This window comes from Entelurus aequoreus, linkage group LG26, assembly GCF_033978785.1.
Source record: "Entelurus aequoreus isolate RoL-2023_Sb linkage group LG26, RoL_Eaeq_v1.1, whole genome shotgun sequence".
NCBI lineage: Eukaryota > Metazoa > Chordata > Actinopteri > Syngnathiformes > Syngnathidae > Entelurus > Entelurus aequoreus.
The window spans coordinates 3,922,691-3,942,160 of record NC_084756.1 but is presented as its reverse complement, the minus strand read 5'-3'; the positions used below and the strand labels follow the sequence as shown (position 1 = coordinate 3,942,160).

General features: G+C 41.2%; 1 protein-coding gene across 3 annotated transcripts; it reads right to left on the bottom strand.

Moving 5' to 3' along the window:
* Positions 1 to 1,763: 1,763 nt before the first annotated feature.
* On the bottom strand, positions 1,764 to 18,439 carry ilrun (inflammation and lipid regulator with UBA-like and NBR1-like domains). 3 transcript variants are annotated; one of them, XR_009824709.1, is made up of 6 exons: positions 18,103 to 18,438; positions 16,332 to 16,486; positions 16,053 to 16,250; positions 3,043 to 3,347; positions 2,743 to 2,980; positions 1,764 to 2,622 (listed from the first exon to the last, which is right to left on the bottom strand). XR_009824709.1 is itself a non-coding variant. In XM_062038227.1 (5 exons), the coding sequence occupies exons 1-4, from the start codon at positions 18,258 to 18,260 to the stop codon at positions 3,073 to 3,075; spliced, it is 786 nt and encodes a 261-aa protein (XP_061894211.1). In that variant the 5' UTR covers positions 18,261 to 18,439; the 3' UTR covers positions 1,764 to 2,980; positions 3,067 to 3,072. The 3 variants fall into 3 exon arrangements, 2 of the variants coding, with proteins under 2 accessions (XP_061894211.1, XP_061894210.1); XM_062038227.1 differs by having other exon boundaries at positions 1,764 to 2,980; positions 3,067 to 3,347; positions 18,103 to 18,439; XM_062038226.1 differs by having other exon boundaries at positions 1,766 to 2,980.
* Between the last annotated feature and the right edge of the window lie 1,031 nt (positions 18,440 to 19,470).

The window sequence follows — 19,470 nt, the reverse complement described above, 5'->3', positions numbered from 1 at the left end:
TTTGACACCCTAAACCTAGTTTGACACCCTAAACCTAGTTTGACACCCTAACCCTAGTTTGAAACCCGATTTCTCGTTAGAAACCCTAAACCTAGTTTGACACCCTAACCCTAGCTTGAAACCCCAACCTTAGTTTGAAACACGATTCTTCGTTAAAAACCCTAAACCTAGTTTGAAACTCCGACCCTAGTTCGAAACCTGAATCCTTGTTAGAAACCCTAAACCTGGTTTAAAATCCCAAACCTGGTTTGAAACCCAGATTTCTCGATAGAAACCCTAAACCTAGTTTAAAACCCCAACCCTAGTTTGAAACCTGAATCTTTGTTAGAAACCCTAAACCTAGTTTGACACCCTAAACCTAGTTTGAAACCTGATTTCTTGTTAGAAACCCTAAACCTAGTTTGACACCCTAACCCTAGTTTGAAACCTGATTCCTCGTTAGAAACCCTAAACCTAGTTTGACACCCTAACCCCAGTTTGAAACCCCAACCCTAGTTTGAAACCCTATTCCTCGTTAAAAACCCTAAACCTAGTTTGAAACTCCGACCCTAGTTTGAAACCTGAATCCTTGTTAGAAACCCTAAACCTGGTTTAAAATCCCAACCCTGGTTTGAAACCCAGATTTCTCGTTAGAAACCCTAAACCTAGTTTAAAACCCCAACCCTAGTTTGACACCTGAATCCTTGTTAAGAAACCCTAAACCTAGTTTAAAACCCCAACCCTAGTTTGAAACCTGAATCCTTGTTAAAAACCCTAAACCTAGTTTGACACCCTAAACCTAGTTTGAAACCTGATTTCTTGTTATAAACCCTAAACCTAGTTTGACACCCTAATCCGTTTGAAACCCGATTCCTCGTTAGAAACCCTAAACCTAGTTTGACACCCTAACCCTAGTTTGAAACCTGAATCCTTGTTAGAAACCCTAAACCTAGTTTAACACCCTAAACCTAGTTTGACACCCTAAACCTAGTTTGAAACCTGATTCCTCATTAGAAACCCTAAACCTAGTTTGACACCCTAACCCTAGTTTAAAACCCCAACGCTAGTTTGAAACCTGAATCCTTGTTAGAAACCCTAACCCTAGTTTGAAACCCCAACCCTAGTTTGAAAACCGATTCCTTGTTAAAAACCCTAAACCTAGTTTGAAACTTCGACCCTAGTTTGAAACCCCAACCCTAGTTTGAAAACCGATTCCTTGTTAAAAACCCTAAACCTAGTTTGAAACTTCGACCCTAGTTTGAAAACTGAATCCCCTTTAGGAAACCCTAAACCTAGTTTGAAACCCGATTCCTCGTTACAAACCCTAAACCTAGTTTGACTCCCAAGTTAAAAACTCCAATCCAACTCTAGTTTGCAACCCTAATCCAAGTTTGATACCAAATCCTCACCCAAATTAGAAACAATAGAAACCTGAATCCTTGTTGGTGTTTCAAACTACAACTACTTTCTAAAATTGATCCTAGTTTGAAACTCCAATCCCAAACCTTACCTAACCCTATTTTTTCAGTTTGCTTCCATACCCATCTAGGTAATCATGTCCTGGTAGAGCCAGAAGTAGTTCTTTTGTCTTTCTTTTTTCTTGTTTTATTATGGGATTTTACAGTATTAATCTTTGTAGCACTTGGCAAGCTGCAGTTGACAGCAGCTATCAAAGACAACAATGCTGTTGACTCACACGCACCAATGAAAGCGTGATAGAGGACACTCACCGGATCTTTTGTGTCCAAATAAAAGTCAATATTTGCGCTGTTCATGCACAGATGTGTGCTGTCCATGCGGGCGGGCACACCTTCCACGCTAAGACGTCAGATCCTCATCTGATTTGAAGCATAGAGATAGTCATGTTTAGAAACGCTTTTCAAACAACTTCAACCATTTTATTTTCCATTCCAAAAAAAAAAAATACACGTCGTGATGATAAAAAGTCACTTTCCGTGAGGACAATTTGGTGGTTTTTTAAAAAATCTTTAAAGCTGTGAATAACAGAAAGCGGAGCACCGAGGAATGCGTGGTGTTTTCACAACAGAGCCAAAATCAAATTATCTCCTTTGCGGACCAGGAGTCATGAGAAGTGTTTGTGCAAACAGTAAGTCAGCCTTTCCGTTTGAATATGCAGATTTAATCGAGCTCTAGCACCGCCTGCTGGCAAAGAGAGGAGCCGCAGAACCCGCGGTGTACAAATAAATAACGTGGAGAAGACCGCACACGCACACGCACACGCACACACACGCACACGCACACACACACACACACACACACACACACACACACACGCCCTTTTATCGTCACTTTTTAAATCCAAAACACAGACGTGGAAAACACACTCACTCACCAGGCAAAATAGACTTTTTGATGGCTTTTTAAAAAACCCTTTCTCACACCTCAGTAACTCATGTCTTTACACACTTTTCCAAAGCCCGCCTTTAAAAAAAACAACACATCGTCCTATGGAGTCTGAAGAGGGCCCCCTTGTGGTCGGATGACCTCGGGGGGTTTTAGTATCAGTCTTTGGGAGTTCCTACGTAGCAATTTCTTGACTAATTCCTGTGACCTGCAAGGAGGATTTGAAATGACGACTGGGTCTTTAAGGTGGAACACCTCCTAGAAAGAAGACTCAATGGTCTGCGTGGAAACAAAGAAGGTGATTAACACTCGGTCGGGTGCTGCTGTGATGTGTACTTTGACTTTTAAGGCCGACGTCTTCAAAAAAACAAAAAAAAAGACGCCCGTGCGATGACTAACCTGAACCCCGACGAGATGTCCCGGACCCTCACAAACAACCCGTCATGGTTGGTGATGGTGGAAATAAAAAATAAAAAAAAGGAATCTACGTGAAAGAAACGTTCCCGCGTGCATCGGCTGGTCGGCGAAAGAGGGCGGAAAGCGAGGGGTGTGGTAAGAGTCGTTAGAAAACAGTTTGTCCCCGCCCCCTTTGAGGTCCGTTTGTGTCTCTCGCTCAGTCCGACAGGAAAGGGTCACCCTGGAGAAGAAGACCATGTTGAAAGAGCTGCGGCGTAAGAAAAAGACGACTGTGACTACAACCTGGTCACGGGTCCCTGCCGACACCTTAGCTTAGAGGCCGTTCGACGTCCTGTTGACGGCGTTGTGAGACGGCCCGTTCTCGTCCCGCGGCGCCGACTCCGGCGAGCGCTCGCAGGCGCCGCCGCCGCCGCCGATGCTGCGGTCCCCCGTCTCGCGCTTGTTCTTCTGCGGCGAGGCGAAAGGGTTGAAGTCCTCCTGCATGTCGCGCTGCGGCTGCGTGTTGAACTCCGTCTCAAAGGAGGACAGCTGCTGGGTGACGCCCAGGAGGCCACCCACCTCCACGCTGAGGATCACCCAGATCACGTCTGCAAGGGGGTGAGAGGAATGGATGTGTCAGAACAGACCAGAGACTTTTAAATGTGCATCAAAATTACGGTATACCGGTATTAGTATACTAATACTAATGAATCATATTCGGTACTATACGCCTCTAAAAAGTACCGGTCTGCTGCCCCCCCGTCGTCGTCACGTCGTGTCATTGCTGGTTTTACGAGCAGAGGAGCACGTTCGGCAGTGCACACACACAGAGTACTTACAAGCAGACACAGTGTGTAGACAGAAAAGGGAGAACGGACGCATTTTGGCATAAAAACTACAGATAAAGGTGAAGTTATAACACTGAAACACCCACCCAAGTTTCTAAATCACTAATCCTGGCCTCCATGGCGACAAATAAAGTATGTTTCTTACAAGTACCATTATCACTGGAGGACAAGGAATAGCTAAACATGCTTCACTACACACCCTAGCTCACCGGCGTCAAAATGTAAACAAACGCCATTGGTGGATCTACACCTGACATCCACTGTAATGATACCAAGTACAATAGCGTGTCTAGTCAATACTACTATGATTATGTCGATATTTTTTGGCATCACAACATCTTTCGTTTAAAAAAAATTCATATTATGTTTATAAACTCAGGAAATACGTCCCTGGACATATGAGGACATTTTTTAATATGACCAATGTATGATCCTGTAACTACTTGGTATCGGATCGATACCTTAATGTGTGGTATCATCCAAAACTAATGTCAAGTATCAAAGAAGAGAAGAATAAGTGATTATTACATTTTAACAGAAGTGTAGATAGAACATGTTAAAAGAGAAAATAAGAAGATATTAACAGTAAATGAACAAGTGGATTAATAATCAATTTTTACAGTTTGTCCCTCATAATGTAGACAAAATAATAGGTGTATAAAAGACACAATATGTTACTGCATACGTCAGCAGACTAATTAGGAGCCTTTGACTGCATACGTCAGCAGACTAATTAGGAGCCTTTGTTTGTTTACTTACTATTAAAAGACAAGTTGTCTAGTATGTTCACTATTTTATTTAAGGACTAAATGACAATAATAAACATATGTTTCATGTACACTAAGATTTTTTGTTAAAATAAAGACAATAATGAAATTTTTTTGTGGTCCCCCTTTATTTAGAAAAGTACCGAAAAGTATAAAAATAATTTTGGTACCTGTACCAAATGTTAAGTTAAGTTAAGTTAAAGTTCCAATGATAGTCACACACACACACACACACACACACACACACACACACACACACACACACACACACACACACACACACACACACACACACACACACACACACACACACACACACACACACACACACACACACACACACACACACACACACACACACACACACACCAGGTGTGGTGAAATTTGTCCTCTGCATTTGACCCATCCCCTTGATCACCCCCTGGGAGGTGAGGGGAGCAGTGAGCAGCAGCGGTGGCCGCACCCGGGAATCATTTTTGGTGATTTAAACCCCAATTCCAACTCTTAATGCTGAGTGCCAAGCAGGGAGGTAATGGCTCCCATTTTAATAGTCTTTGGTATGACTCGGCCGGGGTTTGAACTCACAACCTACCCAATCTCAGGGCGGACACTCTAACCACTAGGCCACTGAGTAGGTATCGGGACAACACTAATCAAAGTGAAAGGAAACATCGAGAGCTGAGTGGAGGAGCAACATTTGAAAGCGCATGCAGAGGTATGATAATTCTAATGCAGATACCACGGCCACAGCTCTTATGCTGATATTTTTAGATTGACGCTAACAACAGTTAAAATAGCAGCAAAATTAAAACATTGGCAGGAAAAAACAGGAGTTTCAGTCGTTTAAAGGCCTACTGAAAGCCACTACTACCGACCACGCAGTCTGATAGTTTATATATCAATGATGAAATCTTAACATTGCAACACATGCCAATACGGCCGGGTTAACTTATAAAGTGCAATTTTAAATTTCCCGCTAAACTTCCGGTTGGAAACGTCTATGTATGATGACGTATGCGTGTGACGTCACGACGGCAACGGAAGTATTGGTACCCAATGTGTCACCATACAAACTGCTCTGTTTTCATTGCATAATTCCACAGTATTCTGGACATCTGTGTTGGTGAATCTTTTGCAATTTGTTTAATGGACAATGGAGACTGCAAATAAGAAAGTTGTAGGTGCAATTGGTGTATTAGCGGCGGACTACAGCAACACAATCAAGAGGTTGTGTTGTGTTTGAGCTGGATAGCAGACGCACTACCGTGAGTACAGCTTTGGCTTCCAAACATTTGATCGCTTGCCCGTACGTGCATGTCGCTACGTGCATGTCACGTACGTAACTTTGGGGAAATATATGTTTCTTGCCGACTCTGATGGCGGCCGGGGTGTCGTCGAAAGCTACAATGCCCGCCGCCGCTCCGTAGCTAAGTTAGCTTCAATTGTTAAGCTTCGCCAAGCTGGAAATTATTAACCGTGTATTTACATGTTCATGGTTTAATAGTATTGTTGATCTTCTGTCTATCCTTCCAGTCAGGGTTTTTAAAATTTTGTTTCTATCTGCATTTGAGCCTGATGCTATCACGTTAGCTCCGTAGCTAAGTTAGCTTCAATTGTTGAGCTTCGCCAAGCTGGAAATTATTAACCGTGTATTTATATGTTCATGGTTTAATAGTATTGTTGATCTACTGTCTATCCTTCCAGTCAGGGTTTTTTTTAATTTTGTTTCTATCTGCATTTGAGCCTGATGCTATCACGTTAGCTCCGTAGCTAACGATGTATTGTCGTGGGGATAAAAGTCACTGTGAATGTCCATTTCGCGTTCTCGACTCTCATTTTCAAGAGGATATAGTATCCGAGGTGGTTTAAAATACAAATCCGTGATCCACAATAGAAAAAGGAGAGTGTGTGGAATCCAATGAGACCTTGTAAACTAAGTTACGGTCAGAGCGAAAAAAGATACACCCTGCACTGCCTCTCTAGTCCTTCACTCTAACGTTCCTCATCCACGAATCTTTCATCCTCGCTCAAATTAATGGGGTAATCGTCGCTTTCTCTGTCCGAATCTCTCTCGCTCCATTGTAAACAACGGGGAATTGTGAGGAATCCTTCCTCCTGTGACGTCACGCTACTTCCGGTAGAGGCAAGGCTTTTTTTTATCAGCGACCAAAAGTTGCGAACTTTATCGTCGTTGTTCTCTACTAAATCCTTTCAGCAAAAATATGGCAATATCGCGAAATGATCAAGTATGACACATAGAATGGATCTGCTATCCCCGTTTGAATAAAAAAAAATCATTTCAGTAGGCCTTTAAAGTGGACTGCACGACAAATCGACATAGAGGTTTTAATTAGTGCGATCAGGGGTGCTCATTACATCGATGGCGAGGTAGCGGTGCATGGCAGAGGGTGTGTCAGTCGATCGCCAGCCAGGCGTTCAAAAAATAGACCTAAAAATTAGCGATCATCAATCTTCACCAAGACGTCACTTCCGTCACTTGATTGACCTGAGGGTCTTGTGAGATGACGCTGGCTGCTGCCAGATCATTATTAAGAAAAACTGACCGACAGGAAGGCGAGATTCAACACTTGACACAGCTTTTAATATGTGGCATCAAAGGGGTTTGAAATGCTTCAATGATCTCTTTATAGACAATATATTCGCCTCTTTTATGGAGTTGTCCAAGAAATGTAATCTACCCAGTTCCCATATATTTAGATATTTCCAGATAAGGGATTATGTTAAGACAGTTCTTCCGCAGTTCCCCAACAAACCCTCTAAATCAACCACAGATGAAATTATGTCTTTCAATACAACAAAGAAGAGGGCAATCTCACATATACTTAATTTACTCTCAGGACTAGAATGCACTTCCATGCTAAGAAATAGAACAGCATGGGAACAAGACCTCCAAACATCAATAGATGACGGAACATGGGCAAAAATTGTGAAAAGGGTTCACTCGTCTTCAATGTGCGCACGACACTCACTGGTCCAATTTAAAGTGATACACCGGGTGCACTTCTCAAAAGCAAAATTAGCTAAAATATTTCCCCAAATTAACCCATTATGTGATAAATGTAAACTAGATCAGTGTTTTTCAACCTTTTTTGAGCCAAAGCACATTTTTTTCATTGAAAAAATCCTGGGGCACACCACCAGCAGAAATCATTAAAAAACGAAACTCAGTATAAAAAGTTGTTGTCGCAATTGTTGGATATGACTTTAAAGCATAACCAAGCATGCATCACTATAGCTCTTGTCTCAAAGTAGGTGTACTGTCACCACCTGTCACATCACACCCTGACTTATTTGGACTTTTTTTCTGTTTTTCTGTGGGTAGTGTTTTAGTCCTTCTCTTGCGCTTCTATTTTGGTGGCTTTTCCTGTTTTTTTGGTATTTTCCTGTTACAATTTCATGTCTTCCTTGAGCGCTATTCTCCACACCTGCTTTGTTTTCGCAATCCAGACTATTTAAGTTGTGCGGACGCTATCCTTCTTTGTGGGGACATTGTTGATTGTCATGTCATGTACGGATGTACTTTGTGGACGCCATCTCTGCTCCACACACTGTAAGTCTTTGCTGTCGTCCAGCATTTTGTGATTTGTTTACTTTGCAGCCAGTTCAGTCTTAGTTTCGTTTTGCATAGCCATGCCTAAGCTTCAATGCCTTTTCTTTTTGGTTTAAGCATAAGAAACCTTATTACCTGCACGCTGTTTCCCGCTGTCGTCCGCATATTCTGATCACAACACAACGTGTTCCCGACATCTACAAAGCAATTAGCTACCGGCTGCCACCTACTGATATGGAAGAGTATTACATGGTTACTCTGCCGAGCTCTAGACAGCACTGACACTCAACAACGGCACATTATTTACGGATTATAATTACTTGTGTGCAAAAAATATTTTTAACCCAATTAGGTGAAATTACTTAATCTCCCACGGCACACCAGACTGTATCTCACGGCACACTAGTGTGCCGCGGCAACACTGAACTAGATAACGCAACATTAAATGTGTTGGATCATTGCTTGATGCATACTGTATCGGGTATAGACCAGAGATGCCAATCCTGACTCATCATGCATAATGATTTAAATTTGACATTCACAGTTAGCAATAACAGATTACCAGGCAAACATGACCAGCAGTGTTAGCAAGTTACCTACAGCTGTGTTTTTCAACTTTTTTTGAGGCAAGGCACGTTTTTTTTTCATAAAAAAATCCCGGAAGCACGCCACCAGCAGAAAACGTTAAAAAATTAAACTCCACCAGGTCGTCGTGCCTTATTTGGAGTTTGTTGGTGTTTTCCTGTGTAGTGCTTTAGTTCTTGTCCTGCGCTGTTATTTTGGTGGCCCTTCCTGTTTTGTTGGCGTTTTCCTGTAGCAGTTTCATTCAGTCTCCATTTGAGCGCTATTCCCCGCACCTGCTTTGTGTCAGCAATTTAAGTTGTTGCTATCCTTCTTTGTGTGGACATTGTTGATTGTCGTGTCGCCGTAAGTCTTTGCTGTCGTCCAGCATTCTGTTTCCGTTTACTTTGTAGCCAGTTCAGTTTTACTTTTGTTTTGCAAAGCCATCCACTATGCTTCATTGCCTTTTCCTTTTGTTTATTTTTGGTTTACACATTACATACCTTTTTACCTGAACACTGCCTCCCGCTGTGCTCTGCATATTGCAGTGTTTCCCACACATTCCTTTATTTGTTGCGGCCCGCCACGAAAGAATTACGTCCGCCACAAATTTAAAAAAAATTATTTATTTATTTTTTGTTTTTGTTTTTTGTCCTGTCCAGCGTCTCAGGCAAATCATATAGTTGATGTAGATGCCCATATAGGCTGTTCAGATTTACTTTACAAAAGAGAAGTGTAGGATACTTCTCTTGTTGCCTTATTTGTATTTGACCACTACTGTTTTCTGTTTATTTGTTACTGACTGTGGCAGGACACCTCTGCCTCTGTTTCACTTTATGTTGCTGGTAAATAATATGGTTGTAGTAGTAGGCTAAAGTTAAATTATTTAGTATGCACTAATTAAAGGGGCAGAGCTTTAAGAGACATTTTAGTTTTATATTTTATAAGATATATTTTTTGTAAGAACCACAATTAATAAATATATTTCAGTGAATAACTTATTGTTCAAATCTGTATATAAATATGTACATAAAGTGTTGTAATTATATTGTAAAATGGATGGATGGATGGACATTTAAAACAAAACTGTTATTATTAATTAGTAAGTATACATTTTTTGAGCCTTTTAGAGAAAATCATATCATAGTAGTAAATTATGCAAATCACTTGATGATGTCATGGTGACCACGCCCATAGCCACGCCCCCACCGCCACAGGTATCTTGGCAGTTTATGGGAAACACTGTATTGGGATCACAACAAACCATCCTCGTCCCACCCGACACATTCCGACTTTTACAAAGCAATTAACTACCTGCTGCCACCTACTGGTATGGAGTGTTACGTGGTTACCCTGCCGAGCTCTACACAGCAAAGACACCAAGTAACAGCACATTATTTGCAGATTATAATTATTGAGATAGGCTCCAGCACCCCCCGCCACCCCAAAAGGGACAAGCGGTAGAAAATGGATGGATGGGTATGGATTTGCAAAACATTTTTTTGGGACCAATTAGGTTGTATAAATTCCCACGGCACACCAGGCACAGTGGTTGAAAAACACCGACCTACAGTATTACCATGCAAACATTTCTGATGGTTGGTTTGTGATTGAGACCAAAAACACGATATTCATTCCAAGTTATGGCATTTTACATGTGCAAACTCAGTGGCCTAGTGGTTAGAGTGTCCGCCCTGAGATGGGTAGGTTGTGAGTTCAAACCCCGACCGAGTCATACCAAAGACTATAAAAATGGGACCCATTACCTACCTGCTTGGCACTCAGCATCAAGGGTTGGAATTGGGGGTTAAATCACCAAAAAGGATTCCCTGGCGCGGCACCGCTGCTGCCCAATGCTCCCCTCACCTCCCAGGGGGTGAACAAGGGGATGGGTCAAATGCAGAGGACAAATTTCACCACACCTAGTGTGTGTGTGACAATCATTGGTACTTTAACTTTAAATGGTTGGGCAAATTGGCATTATTTCCTCCCATTGATGAAAAAAAACACGTTACAGGTATTGCAAGTTGTCATCCTTTCTCGGGAAATGTAACTCTCAAGCATTTGAGCCACTTGGGTGTTGTGCGTGATGACATAATTCACACCCACTCGTCACGTGACGTTTAGTTCCCATTAAAACATTCACATGTTGCACAATGAGATGTAAGCGTGGGATCATGATGACATTCCTGTAACTTTCTGTTTGTAAAATATATATTTTTTATTAATATTTGTTTAATATAATAACAGTATTTCAATAATAATAATAATAATAATGGATTACATTTTATATTGTGCTTTTCTATTGTTAGATACTCAAAGCGCTCACAGAGAAGTGGGAACCCATCATTCATTCACACCTGGTGGTGGTAAGCTACATTTGTAGCCACAGCTGCCCTGGGGTAGACTGACAGTATTGCAAGTTGCCCTGTTGTCATCCTTCCTCAGGAAATGTAACTCTCGAGCATTTGAGCCACTTGGGTGTTGTGCACGATGACATAATTCACACCCGTTTAGTTCCCAATAAAACATTCACATGTTGCACAATGAGATGTACGGTAAGCGTGGGATCATGTGGACATTCCTGTAACTTTCTGTTTGCAAAATATATATTTTTTATTAATATTTCTTTAATATAATAACAGTATTTCATTATCAATATTTATAAATGGAGATTATTAAATAATGACAGCAGAATAAGCACACATTTGATTGGTAGATCGTAGTGTAACGACCTGGAATTACACATTGTGTGTGGTGTTGGAGTTGTCTGACTTTTTGTGTGGCTGTAAACGCATCACTGGCTAAGTACCATGAGTGCAAGTCAGAAAGAGCAAGCTGTTGATTTGACCGATGACTAGGGTTGGGTATCGTTTGAATTCGAACGATTCTGATTCCGATTCCGATTCTGATTCTTTGTTTCGGTTCCGATTCCTGGCGATTCTCGGTTCCGATTCTTTTAAGAGGCAGGGTCAAAAAAAAGTTTAGGATATTTTAAATGAGCTAGCTAACCTACAGTCTTTCTGAATGAAATAGTCTGACATTCTCCATCAATTTTAATTCTATTAACTTTTTATGAACTTTACTATAAATTCCTTACAGGGCTGTTTTCAACTAGAATATAAATATCAAATCTATGAACTTGAATATAAATATTATAAATTATGAATACATTTTCCCAGGGGTACACTTTCCTCAAGAGAGCTTTATTTTTGAAAACCTCATGAAAACACATTTACACACACAAGTGTATGATGCTGCAGGTACTTAAACATGTTACTGTGCTCCCACTGATGGGCTAACCTGGTGCAGAAAAGCAAATAAACAATAAGAAACAACTTGCAAAACCCAGTCCAGATTAGCAGCAGGTACAGTATAAAATCAGAGACAGTTCTTGTTTAGGAAAATGACCATATCCGCCTTCTCAGGCAGGATGCGTGAGCGTTCTGGACAGATAGTGTCTCCTGCTGTGGAAAAAACACGTCCGCTGGGTGTGGAAGAAGCTTGAACGCATAAATAGGAGAAAGCGAGATCTGACAGCAAAGGATAAGTCTTTTGTTGGTTCCACCAGACCACCACCATGTAGCAAGGTCGTCAGACATAAGTATCGGTGGAACGTCCTGGTACATCTGCAGCTCTCTCTCCACTCGTTTCTTGATGGACATGGAGCTCTGTTATTTCGTGGTTATTTCAATTTTTTTTGTAAAGTGAAGCCACACTTTCGACCGCCGACTCCCGCTATCCATGCTTGAGCTTGACTGACTCGATCGGCTATGCTAACACTTCCGGGGGTGGGCGCTCCTTCGTTGGTGTTCAGCGGCTTCTTCTTCCGGTTCGGCGGACATATTTTTTTCCGTGTCGGCGGACTAAATTGGCGTGACAGCATCGAAAATAGGAATTGAAATTTAAACTTTTGAACTATTCCGGGAGAATCGGAAAGTTAGTCCCGGTTCCAATCGATACTCGATACCCAACCCTACCGATGACAAAGTTGGTTTTGGTCTGGTTTGTATGGCAGAAAATAACTACCGTAATTTCCGGACTATAAGCCGCACCTGACTATAAGCCGCACCAGCTAAATTTAGGGGAAAATACAGATTGCTCCATATATAAGCCGCACCCGACTATAAGCCGCAGGGTTTTGATGTGTAATTACCGTAGTATATAGGGGTTCCTGCTACCACGGAGGGGATTGTCGGGACAGAGATGACTGTTTGGGAACGCAAAGCGTCCCATTTATTAACAATAAATCTTTCAATCATTCAATCAAACTTTCACATCTTTGACATGGCGAACAGCATTCGTGCAGAGTACAAATAATACAACGGTGCAAAGTAATACAAAGCGCTCGCCTGTACGTTATCAAAATAACCAGCCTACCGGTATATGAAAAGTCAGTCTTTAATCATTGTGTCATCGTCTTCCTCCTGTGTACTAAAACCACCGAAATCCTCTTCGTCGGTGTCGGAGAAGAACGGGCCGTATATAAGCCGCACCCTTGTATAAGCCGCAGGGACCAGAACGAGGGGAAAAAGTAGCGGCTTATAGTCCGGAAATTACGGTAGTTTTGCTACATAGAAGTTTTTTACCAATGTTTTGGTCTTGTGTTTATGGTCGTCACAAAAGAGTTTTGCTCAATAAAGTAAATGGCTTATATTTGTATAGCGCTTTTCTACCTTCAAGGTACTCAAAGCGCTTTGACACTATTTCCAAATTCACCCATTCACACACACATTCACACACTGATGGCGGGAGCTGCCATGCAAGGCCCTAACCACCACCCATCAGGAGCAAGGGTGAAGTGTCTTGGTCAAGGACACAACAGACGTGACTAGGTTGGTAGAAGGTGGGGATTGAATCAGGAACCCTCAGGTTGCTGGCACGTCCACTCTCCCAACCGCGCCACGCCGTAATAATCGATGGAATTCATGTGCTCCTTAAAGCGTCTCAACAGACGTTACAATAATTGAACAGTGATGACAAAAACAGTTTTCTCTGTTGTGGATGCGTGTCGTTACTTACATTGAAAATTGTTATGCACTTATTTTTTTTATTTGATTTTGTGCGTGGTAGGGTTGTACGGTATACCGGTACTAGTATAGTATCACGGTACTAATGAATCAAAAACGGTACCTTACTCTGTTTGAAAAGTACCAGTTTGCCATATTTTATTTTTTTTACAGGCATGACGGCGCATCTGGTTTTACGAGCAGGGGAGCATGTTCGGCAGCGCACACACACAAAGTACTTACAAGCAGACACAGTGTGTAGACAGAAAAGGGAGAACGGACGCATTTTGGTGTAAAAAGTAAAGATAAAGGTGAAGTTATAACACTGAAACACCCTCAGGAAGAGCTGCTTTAAGACATGGCTAGTTAGCTAGCAACTAATAAAGTAAGTGTCTTACAAGTAGCATTATCACTGGAGGACGAGGAATAGCTAAACATGCTTCACTACACACCGTAGGAGGATACAATAGCTCACCGGCGTCACAATGTAAACAAATGCCATGTGTGGATCTACACCTGACATCCACTGTAATGATACCAAGTACAAGAGCCTATCTAGTCGATACTACTATGATTACATCGATATTTTTTTATCGGCACAAAATCTTTTTTCTTTTTAAATTCATATTATGTTTATAAAGTCAGTAAATACGTCCCTGGACACATGAGGACTTTGAATATGACCAATGTATAATCCTGTAACTACTTGGTATCGGATAGATACCTAAATGTGTGGTATCATCCAAAACTAATGTCAAGTATCAAAGAAGAGAAGAATAAGTGATTAGTACATTTTAACAGAAGATATTAACAGTAAATGAACAAGTAGATAATAATCAATTTTTACAGCTCGTCCTTTATCATTTTGACAAAATAATAGGTAGATAAATGACACAATATGTTACTGCATACGTCAGCAGACTAATTTGTTTACTTATTACTAAAAGACAAGTTGTCTACAGTGTTGTCCCAGGGACCCCATCAAGTCATAAAAATGGGGTCCCACAGTCAATTTTTGGGGTCCCACTTTTTTGTAAGCGTTTTGAAAACAAATGATAAATGTATGCATTATCCTGTTATATCTCACATTCTATATTGTGTTTTGGAAAAAAGTTGTCATAAACGTTACTTCATTCATTAAAAAAAAATAACACAAAAGAAAACACATTTTTATGCATATGTAAATGTATTCACTTATAAACATTCATTCACTTTCTTCTTTCCTTCATGGATCTAAACTTTACCGCTGCCGGGAGTTTTTTCTATATTGTCATTTAATAAGTTGTAGGTGTATTTATTTCAGTATAAGAGTGTAAAAAATAGTTTGCTTGGGTCATGAAAAGATGATAATGATGTGCCAGGGCATACATGCATTATTTATAGAGATGTCCGATAATATCGGACTGCCGATATTATCGGCTGATAAATGCTTTCAAATGTGATATCGGAAATTATCTGTATCGGTTTCAAAAAGTAAAATTTATGACTTTTTAAAACGCAGCTGTACGGAGTGGTACACAGACGTAGGGAGAAGTACAGAGCGCCAATAAACCTTAAAGGCACTGCCTTTGCGTGCCGGCCCAGTCACATAATATATATATATATACGAGGCATACTTGGTCAACAGTCATACAGGTCACATTGAGGGTGGCCGTATAAACAACTTTAACACTGTTACAAATATGCGCCACACTGTGAACCCACACCAAACAAATATGACAAACACATTTCGGGAGAACATCCGCACCGTAACACAACATAAACACAACAGAACAAATACCCAGAACCCCTTACAGCACTAACTCTTCCGGGACGCTACAATATACACCCCCCGCTACCCCCTAACCCCCCCCCCCCCCCCCACCACCTCAACCCGCCCCTTCAACCTCTTCATGCTCTCTCAGGGAGAGCATGTCCCAAATTCCAACCTGCTGTTTTGAGGCATGTTAAAAAAAATAATGCACTTTGTGACTTCAATAATAAATATGGCAGTGCCATGTTGGCATTTTTTTTCCATAACTTGATTTGATTTATTTTGGAAAACCTTGTTACATTGTTTATTGCATCCAGCGGGGCATCACAACAAAATTAGGCATAATAATGTGTTAATTCCACGACTGTATATATCGGTATGGCTTGATATCGGAATCGGTAATTAAGAGTTGGACAATATCGGAATATTGGATATCGGCAAAAAAGCCATTATCGGACATCTATAAATATTATATTACTGTTAAGCAAACTATGAATAATAAAACATGTGTCCTTTATTATAGCTACACGTATGACACAAAAAGCGTGTGAAATTCAGTGGTATTCAGTGAGGTAAGATGAATTAAATGCACTGACAGTTCATTGCTCCTGCCAAATGAATTGCACTGAGTGGAGCGGATCACCACTCCAAGATGGCGGCCCCGCGTCTCGTCTGTGCCAGTAGGCAGTAGCGCTCCATGCTGCGTATCCTTATAAGATGTCTATGGTTACATCCCTATCTACCTAACTTTTCTGATGACAGGTCAAGACAACGTTTGTATTCCTAAACTCCTGGTGCTCCTACCTCCGTAGAACAATCCGGTGGCCGTGCACATCCTCCACTGGCCCTGGTACATGCCAGGAGAGGCGGGACTTCTCATCTGCACGCTCACATCTGCGACCTCCTGTGGCTCCAAAGACTTCACCATGACCGTGTTCACGTGGCCAAACTGGTCCCCGCCGATGTACTTCAGACACACGCCGGGCGGCCACGACTCTGCCCCTGCCACGCAAACAAAAAACAAACTGTGAACTCGCAATGAGTATGCAAAAAAAGCATACGACACGCCCGAGTGAGTCACACCTAAGTTCTGTATCCTCCAGGTTTTTGTGAAGGGTGTGTCTGGAGGGACCGACTCGCCTTCGCCGATCGTCACGTCCTCAACGAAAGACATGGAGGGCGTGTTGATACCGGGGCTCTCAAAGTCGTAGTATGCGCCGATGGCCGCCTGGAGGTTCCTGGTGCACGACAGTAGGAGAACCATGTTAGAGCTCGCTATATTTATTCCTATATCTGGTCGGGTAGTAGGAAGAAGGCAAGGAAGAAGATGGATGTCAAAAAAGGCGAGTGTTTAAAAAGATAGTCACCTTCCTTATGTAATCTTGCAATCCTTTAAACGTAAACAAGCCAGCCTATCACAAAGGCTACGTAAGACTGACTCTTGTTTGATGACTCAATTTATTATTACAACGCAGGAGAGCCTCCTCGGGCTCCAGTGTGCCACCCACCCGCTGCTGCTGTCTACCTGACATGGTCAAGGAGTAACAGGAACATGTTTTGACAGCTATAGTTGGCAAAATGATCGCCTGGACAAATTATATTACTGTATATATATATATATATGTATATATATACAAGAAATACTTGAATTTCAGTGAATTACAGCTATCCATTCATCCATTTTCTACCGCTTGTCCCTTTTTGGGGTCGCGGAGGGTGCTGGAGCCTATCTCAGCTGCATTCGGGCGGAAGGCGGGGTACACCCTGGACAAGTCGCCACCTCATCGCAGGGCCAACACAGATAGACAGCTATATATATATATATATAATATATATATATATATATATATATATATATATATATATATATATATATATATATATATATATATATATATATATATATATATATATATATATATACACTCCCACCCTGCGGGCCTTTTGAATATCTCCCTAATTCTGAGGTCTCAAGGTTGGCAAGTATGATTTAAAGTGATTTAGGTAGCCCTTTTTGTCTTTTTTTTTTTCCATATTTTTTAGTATTAATACTCTCTGTATTTGCTTTTTCGATGTTGAAAGTGCCTTGACTTTTGTGTGAATTATTAAATGTATGTTTGTTGTTCAGTAAAAAAAAAATAGTTTTTTTTTATTTTTTATTTATTTATACATTTCAACATTTACAAACAGACAAGAAACAATCAAAATAAGTACAAAAATAGTACAAAACAGTACAAAGCAGCGCCAGGGGGTTATAAATTCAAAGTAACTAAAATAGAATGCAAAAAAAACATATATACTGTATAAAATAAACAAAGTGCAAAGCCATAGGCTCACTCAATTTCAGTAAATAACTTAAATTTGGAACACAGCATCGTCGTTTTCACAGCTTTTTGGTTGTTAGAGGTAGCGAGTGTCTTAATGTAGAGTTCTAATTCTTTTTTAAAGGCACAAAAGACAGGTCGGGTAAAAAATATATAATAATCATTCGCATGTTGACATCCGCCAACGCGTCACGACCGATTACGTCACCAAGCGAGCGCCAGCTAGCTGACGTAGTGTTGCGCGGCTAGCTACCCGGAAGCCTCACTGGGCTTTAATTAACCCCCTCTTATGCTAGCTGGGGCCAGTGTTTACCTTTCAAAGTCCGGCGTGTAACTACGACGTGCGTCGCTGCGGCGTCACAAATTGTTCACCGGAGGCTTCGCTCGGCGTCTAAATGTGTGCAGGCGCTGTGTTTGCCTCCATTTTAAAAACATGCATGCTAACAAGCTAATCATGCTAGCTGGAGTTAGCTCGCCCTCCTCCACTTCCTCCTCCTCCTCCTCTTCCTCCTCCCCAGCCCCGCACTCACCAGTTGGTCATGTCCAGGAAGAAGGCGCAGCCGGCGGGGTTGAGCTGGAAGCCCAGCAGCCTCTGGAACTCCGTGATGAGGACGTCCTTGTCCGTGGTGCCCATGCAGCTGAACTTCTGCATGAGCTCCGCGTCCACGTCCATGTCGGTGCCCTCCATGCGGAGGACAGGGGGGGAGCTTCTCGGTCTCAGCGGGGTCCCGGGCCCGGTCTAGCCATGGCGAGCCGCTCCGCCAGCACGACAACAAGCGTCAATGCGCATGGCTCCACAAGGGGGACGAAGTTTGACGTGACCACAGCACAGCGCGTCACCTGCGCCAATCACGGCGTAGGCGATGACGTCATCTGTTGCTATTTGGAGCCCCTCCTCTCATTGGCTCTTGCTCCGCTTCAACTTCCGCATTTTGCAGCGCAACACCTAGTAAATCAAAATAAAACAACGTTTTCTACATAAATGTCGATTTATGAAAAGTAAGGACTAAATTTCCTGATTGGCTTAATGGTTCACAATTATCAATCAGATCTTGGAGGATGATGAAGAGTTCAAAAGCCGGGTAAAAATCTTTGTTAAAAAAAAAAAAAAACATTTAAAGTGATTTAGGTATCCATTTTTGTCTTTTATCTTTTGTTTTTGTTTTTCATATTTTTTATTGTTATTATTTATTAATATTTACCTTCTATGTTACCTACTTCTCTTTGTTTATAATTAGGAATTTCCGACAATATCGGCCTGCCGATATTATCGGCCGATAAATGCTTTAAAATGTAATATTGGAAATGATCGGTATCGGTTTTTTATTATCGATATCGGTTTTTATTTTTGTATTTTTTTGTTTTGGTTTTTTTATTAAATCAACATAAAAAACACAAGATACACTTACAATTAGTGCACCAACCCAAAAAACCTCCCTCCCCCATTTACACTCATTCACACTCATTCACACAAAAGGGTTGTTTCTTTCTGTTATTAATATTCTGGTTCCTACATTATCTATCAATATATATCAATACAGTCTGCAAGGGATACAGTCCCTAAGCACACATGATTGTGCATGCTGCTTGTCCACTAATAGAACTAACCTTTAACAGTTAATTTTACTCATTTTCATTAATTACTAGTTTCTATGTAACTGTTTTTATATTGTTTTACTTTCTTTTTTTTATTCAAGAAAATGTTTTTAATTGATTTATCTTATTTTATTGTATTAATTTTTTTTAAAAGGACCTTATCTTCACCATACCTGGTTGTCCAAATTAGGCATAATAATGTGTTAATTCCACGACTGTATATATCGGTATAGGTTGATATCGGTATCGGTAAATAAGAGTTGGACAATATCGGAATATCGGATATCGGGAAAAAAGCCATT